General features: G+C 33.9%; 1 protein-coding gene across 2 annotated transcripts; it reads right to left on the minus strand.

The window, feature by feature from the left end:
• Positions 1 to 1,094: 1,094 nt before the first annotated feature.
• LOC133284623 (palmitoyl-acyl carrier protein thioesterase, chloroplastic-like) lies at positions 1,095 to 6,346 on the minus strand. 2 transcript variants are annotated; one of them, XM_061481686.1, is made up of 7 exons: positions 5,892 to 6,078; positions 4,280 to 4,792; positions 3,978 to 4,111; positions 3,309 to 3,422; positions 2,729 to 2,900; positions 2,558 to 2,626; positions 1,095 to 1,835 (listed from the first exon to the last, which is right to left on the minus strand). In XM_061481686.1, the coding sequence occupies exons 2-7, from the start codon at positions 4,772 to 4,774 to the stop codon at positions 1,566 to 1,568; spliced, it is 1,254 nt and encodes a 417-aa protein (XP_061337670.1). In that variant the 5' UTR covers positions 4,775 to 4,792; positions 5,892 to 6,078; the 3' UTR covers positions 1,095 to 1,565. The 2 variants fall into 2 exon arrangements, with proteins under 2 accessions (XP_061337670.1, XP_061337669.1); XM_061481685.1 differs by lacking the exon at positions 5,892 to 6,078 and adding an exon at positions 6,088 to 6,346 and having other exon boundaries at positions 1,096 to 1,835.
• Between the last annotated feature and the right edge of the window lie 1,000 nt (positions 6,347 to 7,346).

A 7,346-nucleotide genomic window follows, 5' to 3' on the forward strand; every position in this document is an offset into this window, starting at 1 on the left:
CAGAATACAAAGCCTGTAAATATAATATTTTTATTCGAGCGGTTACACATATATGCATGTGAATTCTCGTAATGTATTTTTTTAGTTTAACAGCATCTTTTTAAGAGCTAGTTTTAAATTAAAATTTAAAAAAATAATTATAAATTATTTGATGATTATTTAAAAAAACACATATTCAAAAAAATTAATATAATTTTAAAAAAATTCATTCAAGGAGCTTTTGACTTTTGACTTCTTTCTTCGTTATAAAAGAAGATCTTTTATTTTAAAAGCTTTTATAAAAACCTGTTTGACTTAACTTCGTTAAAAAAGAAGACTTCACAAATAGACACTAATTTTAATTTGTTATAAAGTTATTTTACCCTACTATTCAATCCGATATAATTTTATTACTAAAAAAACTAAACTTCTTATATAAATATCATCACAATCAAAACTCCTATAATAATAATGCTAGACATCGATTTTTAAGCGCTTTCAAATTAAATCATATATATCTTATTCCGAACCATCTAATATTACATATAAGCTTTGGGGGGCAATGACTTTTTAAAAAAAATTATTCAAGCATACAACTACTCGCAAAGCTGAAAAGGCTAATATTATATGACACGGTAAAAAACATGTATTATCTAAAAGACAAAAAAAAAAAATCTCATTTTCCTAACTAGAGTAAGTAATAGTGTGAAAAATATATCAAAATTTAACAGTTATTTTTGGTAACAAAAAAGTAAGACATGATGTAATGAACAAAATGGTGATGACTTGTGCTACCTAATTTACAGCTCTTGGCTATAACCTTTGATATTCGGAGTCAAAAATCATTTTCAATTAACTGAATATCAGTCGACAGGAACTTTAGGCACATTCCGAATGGATCAAGGGGCAAGGAATTTCCATCATAAAATAGTTAAATTAAAAAAGGCATAAGTCGCGAACCCAATCATAAGGTCCAAACAAAATGCGGACTAGACAAATACGTAGGATAGCACATGTACAGGCCCCCACATATCCGAGATTCACTCATTAAGATATAAGTATCGTCATAACAGGCTTGAAGAGGAAGGGATTTTGTTCATCCAATAATTCCCATGTGGGACGCTGGCATACACACAAGCTGGAGCATACAATCACGGTTATATTAGACGCACAAGTCATTATTGCCTACAGGCTATACATAAAATAATAATTGTGCTGAGTTCACAAGGAAAAATTGCATCTTTATAAGAGCCAAGAGAAAAGAATAATAATATACATGCCTAGCTATTTTGATAAAGCAATTAAATATTGAAGACAGCCTAGCAGTAGCGCAACCAGAAATGAAATGAAATAGTGAGCGGAGAGAAAGAGAGAGAGAGGGGCGGGCAGGGGCTAATTACAATGAGAATGAGAATGAGACTTCCTGCTACTTTTCCCTCCCTTAACCACCGATGTAACACAAATTATGAGGTATATATAAAGACATGTAGATTGGACAAACACAAGCGAAACTCTCCAGAGGCCAGAATCAGTTTTAAACATAGCAGGGAGTCTGATGCTACTCCAGCCATTAACCATTCAAAATCTTAGGCGCTTTCTGCTGGAACATGATTCAGAGTACCAAAGTTGTTCACACGTTTGGGCCTCCACTCAGTCCTACCCCTCACAATTTCAGCACCATCTTCAAGTCGAAGCAAATGCTTGCACTCAACATGTCCACTGTGAGCTAGATTGCCAATGTCAGCACCAGATACAGCAGTCAGGGACTGCAGCACACTGTCCTTACCACACTCCCTCCTATACTCCAGAGTCATGGCAGACAGCTCATGACTCTCCAAGATTGGCTGGGGAGCACTCTGCAACAATCAAAGCATAATCATTTGGTTAAGAGGCCTGATCTAATCAACCCAATGCATAACAAACTAAACAATTAAACATATCAAGCTTTTTATCTCCAAGAATAAATCAACAAGTAAAAATCAATAAAAGGGGGAAATATAAGTGATTCACAAAAGATAAAAAATCACACCCTGCCGTTCTATTTTTTGTGTTCTCCCTGGTACTGCATATTACTATCAATTATATCACTTCAATTTTCAAGCCACCATGCTGCGTAACACGCTAGCTTACAAATCAATTCCAACGAAGCATTGAATGCCCACACCCACTACAGCTAATTGAATATTTTATATTAGAATGACCTCAACTTCGATATCAATCATCTTCATAAACCTGCAAAAGTAATAATATTCAAAGACCTAATTTCCTTCACAAAAGAGCACACCCTTACTTTGCAGACAGTTGATTAGTCTCACAGACCCAACAGACTGATAAGTAGGGTTCTTTTGTGAGGAAATTGGATGTCTGAGTATCATTACTCAACCATCTAAAGTCCTGATTCTAGCCAGATGGTGATTCCCACTAATAAATCCACCCAGAATTTGATTTCCGCATTTATGATTGGTATTTGGTAAGACTCAACGTAAGCTTGGCCACAAGAGACGTGCCCAATGAAGAAAGAAAGAGAGAAAAAGAGAAAACAAGTATGGAAGTCGATAAGAATACAATAGAAAACTACCTCCAGAATCCAGCCAATGTACTTCACATTGTTAACATGCTGATTGACATCTAGATCACCCCATCTAGGCTGAAAATACAGATACAATAAGTAACCTAATTAGAAAACATCATCAGAGGTGATTTGAAAAAATAAATCAATGATAGCAATTACAAGAAAGAGCTGACATACACTTAAACCCTTGCGAATATAATCTGCTGTATTGTCATCAAGTTTAGGCAGTTTTCTGTTATCCTCTTCCAGAATTGGAGCAGAATCCACAAAATAAGATCCTATCTCCCCTCTGACTTCTTCAGGAATTTTAGAGAGCCTCCTTGTCACTTTATTCATCATGACCCAAACACTGTAGATTATCGAAACCATAACCAACAGATCAGACAATGCTTACACGTTACTAATCACTAGCTCCAAGGCGATGCATGAGTAAAAGATGAAGTCTTATACTTGATAATAAACTAAGATACAAAGTTCTAATTGAACAATAAGAGGTTTTCACCTGCAAAATATGATATACTTAAATTATAGTTCATCGCCTTTAACATTTCCAAATGCAAAATAAATACTTCAAATTTCAGTTGTGATAAATTTGTTTCTTAAGAGAAAATAACTGTTCCCATAATTTTGCAAAAGATTGTAAGATTCAAAATTGTGCCCAATTACCACTCATGCACATTCAGAGACACATTTTAAAACATGTTTGTAGTTGGCAGCGGAAGGAATGGGAAGGGAAATTCCAGAAAATGATTTCTACCTGGAGGCTCTCGTCAAGATTTCACCAGTTTTGCAGTCACGTAAAAGCCAATCACGACGCATGCCATTCTTCCCCGATGCAGAAACCCAAGTGTCTACTTGAACAACATCACCCCTGAAGCAAATATAAACACTCAGTTTCAAGTGACTAGATTCAGAATATCCATAATAATCCCCACATAGTTTACCTAACTTCAATCCACATCAAGAAGCCAAAATAATTGAAAGCTTTAAACATCTCGTAGTCAAATGGAAGAGTTACAGAGGGTATATCTAGTAAACAAAACAGATGTAAAGTACACATAGTATCAGCTGCTTCTCTTTTTACCATAAATAATACTATATTACATCTTATATACAGATTAACAGCTCTATAGATAAGGCTTCCCATAGTTCATCATGCATAAAGCTTATGCATATCAGATCTATCATCATCCCAGAAGAATTTCACAAGTAATATGGCTTTCATAATTAAGTCTCAACTACAAAGCCAATTCTGAGGAACAAGATACATAATCTGCAGATTAAATGCAGAACTGTCAATAATTTACCGTGAGATATTTAGGGTCATCATTCCTCATAAAGATCACTAAAATAAACAGAGAAATAGCAGCCTAACATGTATAATGATGCAAATCACACATATAATGGGTGAGGGTGGGTGACTTACCATGTAGGATAACGATCAACCACAACCTGCATCCGAGTAACTACCCATATCAAATTTCTTTTGCACATTTCTGGCGTGGAACCAAATCCATCACCAAGAAGCCCAGCATTCTTAACATGATTAAGTGCAGTTTCCTGTTATGAAACAAATAATAGAGATAATCTTGTATGAAAAGTATTAAGGAAGAGCTATTATGAATTTCAATTCTACAGAGTGAGTAAATATACAAGCCTATCCTACTTATAACATGTTTATCTCCAAAGATTATAAATAAAGATTCATTTGTATGAGTACGGACATACCTGCAAATGGTTCATTACTGTCTCTATAGAAGCCGTTCGATCGGCGCCAATTTCATATGATCTAATAGAAAAGTTTTCACGAAACACGAGACCATCCTGAACAATTTTTCCTATCCCAAAGGGGTCCATAAGCATGTCAGGTCGCCTTGGCTTCCAATCAAGCATCATCCACTGCTTTTCTGCAGCCAAGAAAATTGTTGTGACAGCAGCAAGAAGCATGCTCCAATCAGGTAACTGATTGATAAAAGTTCTAGGGGCAGGTGAAGGCGAATCAGCCTCATGCTTCAAGCTTTCTGCAGAAGTAGATACTGAGGTTCCATTAATCTTGGGAGGGGCTTGGGCATTTGCCTTAACTTGCAAGCCACCAGAAGCATGTTTGGATTTAAGTCCTCCAAGGTTCGCAGGCCCACCACCAAGTTTGTTGCCTTTTGCACCAGAGTCCGGCGAGGATGAAGTAACAGGGAAAAATGAAGAAGTTGCAGCAGTTGCCACCATGATGAATTTCTACAGCGGCTGCATGCAAATTAGAAGCAAGTTAAAAAAAAAAACATACACATATCTTCTCTCCCACCCTCCATAAAAAGGGGGAGAAAAAATGAAAATAGGAAAAATTGGCAAACACTAAATGAAAAGATAACAAAATGAAGAATCCTATGGAAAATGAATCAACAGGAAACATCATTATACTTCACTCAAATAACAAACAAAAATAACATTTATATCACAAATACAAGAGTATGATAACAAATACTTTTTTGGCAAAAGCAAAAGGGCAAAAAAAGAGAGAGAGAGAGAGAGAGAGAAAAATAAAGCAAACTTGTTTTTAATACTAGTAAAAAGGAGAGCACACAAGGCAAGGCTTAGCAGTTATTTAAAACCTTTCTTCCTAAACTACAGACAGCAGTAACCCCAATATCAGAACAGATCCATAGAATTCTCTTTTATATATATATATATATATATATATATATATATATATATATATTTGTTCTCATTTGCAACTCCCGTTTAAGAACTTCAACCGGCATCTTTAACCAGTAGTGATTCTCAATTTCCATGCAGAACCAAAGAGCTCACAAGCATTATTTTTTTATTCCTATTATATAATCCTACAAAGCTTTTACCAGAAATAATCAAAGAGGGAAAAGGTTTATACCAAAACAAAAGAAGAAGCCCAATTCAATTCAAAACCAACCGCAGATAAACAATTTCGGTGAATGTAAAATAAAAAATGGTAAGTTAATTTTATCTAACGAAAGATTCCACCTCGAACACAAAGCGATCATTGAAAACTTTAGTTGATAAAATTAACAAATAAATAAACAGAAAAGACACAAAGAATAGCAAATTCGCTGGAAAAGCCAGTGCAGATCTGACTTTAGAATCTACAAAACAACGCAAACCAAGAAGAGTGTAAACAAAGCCAAAGCTGAAAATAACCATACCAAAAAAAGGCAAAAAATATAAATAACAAACATTGCAATACATAACAAATCAGAACCCCCATTGTGCCGAAATTCATAACGAATGCGATGCATCCATCCAGCCCTAATTTTTTTTTTTTTCGAAATTAAAAAAAAAAAATTAAAACTAAACACAAAATAACGAGAACCTTCACTCGAGTAGCGAGAAATGCAGAAAACACTGGTTTTTGTTAATAATTTGGGAACCTCGATCTTAGACGGTTTAGGAAAACCAAAAAAGATGAAAAAAAAAAAAATTCGAAACGAAAGAGTTTCTGGGGAAGGCTTGACACGTAGATCAGAGAGGGAATAGGGAAAACGAAAGAGCAGATTCGATTCGCGTACCTAAGTGAAGAAATACAGAGAGAATCGCTCAACAAACAACCCAAGAACAAAAAGCAAAAGCTCAAATGAGGAGAATAACAAGGGGCTATTGCGTCATTTCAGTTCCTCAACTCTCTCTTCTCCTTTCCCTTCTTCTTCTTTCTTTCTTTCCTTTCTAAAATTTTCAAATTAAATTAAAATAAAATAGAAAAAAAAAAAGCATACACAACACAACACAATTATCGTTTCGCTTTGTGAGTGTGATGTGTCACAGAATGGATTATTATGTGTAAGTGTGTGAGTGATAAAAAATTGGTGTTCCACCCACTTTATTTATATACTGTCTATCTGTCCCTCCCTCCCGCCTCTCTTTCAAAGTTCCCAGCTATACTTTTCCCACGTTTACCATTTTGCCCTCATCCATAATTTTCATTTTTTTTTAATGAGTTTGTCTTTATATATCATGTTCATGTACGTAATTAGGATTTTCTTTTTTCCTGTTATTTTAATTAGTAACGAAGATTGCCTCCTAAACGTTGTTGTTGTTGATAATACCACTATTATTATTATATATATTTTTAGATAACTCAGAGGTATATTCATACGACTATTTTATTCTCGAAATACAATTTCTAAGAATAACTCTTCATTGTAATAAATGTTGTATTAAATCGTTATTATTTGAAAAGAATGAGATTAATTCCTTTGAAACGAAAGCGATTTACTTTTGTCTTCAAATTTTTTTAAGAATTTACTTTGATCAGATTTCATTTTATACCCTGACTAAAGCAAACTATTAGACACTGAATTGCGCCAACTGAAATACCATTTGGGTTATTATTATTATATTTACTACTAAGCTAAAACAATATTTTTGAATTCGATTTATGTGCACGACAATTTGAAATTTTTAAAATTAAAATATGGGCTTTTAACTTTTCTAGAAATTGGTGATTTATTGCTGAGGGAAATTTTTTAGTAATATAGGAGTATTGAACTCGGTCCTTTTTTTTAGTACGAATGTATCTATATATGTTGCATCAAAAAATTTCTCCATGTTAGAGAGATAAAAGAGCTGGAGCTCATCTTAAAAAAAAAAATTGGCACAAAAATCAAATTGAGAGTGATCAGAGAAGAACTTCTCCAGCAAAAAAAAAAATATTTCTCTTAAAATATAAGATTTTATATTTATCATGTTGCATGAAATGAGTTTCTTATGTCATAAAAATAAAATCATGTGAAACCTTATGTTATAAAAAGTTATATGTAAGATTTATGTT

The sequence above is a fragment of the Gastrolobium bilobum genome, unplaced genomic scaffold, assembly GCF_033153095.1.
Source record: "Gastrolobium bilobum isolate Gb01-03AN ecotype WA unplaced genomic scaffold, APGP_CSIRO_Gbil_v1 utg87145, whole genome shotgun sequence".
NCBI lineage: Eukaryota > Viridiplantae > Streptophyta > Magnoliopsida > Fabales > Fabaceae > Gastrolobium > Gastrolobium bilobum.

Excerpts from the sequence above, each read along its gene's own strand:
- LOC133284623 (XM_061481686.1), bottom strand. The coding sequence starts at position 4,774 with ATGGTGGCAACTGCTGCAACTTCTTCATTTTTCCCTGTTACTTCATCC. Across the intron at positions 2,901-3,308 it reads ATCTTGACGAGAGCCTCCAG|TGTTTGGGTCATGATGAATA; the intron begins GTAGAAATCATT and ends GATAATCTACAG. Across the intron at positions 1,836-2,557 it reads ACATTGGCTGGATTCTGGAG|AGTGCTCCCCAGCCAATCTT; the intron begins GTAGTTTTCTAT and ends TGATTGTTGCAG.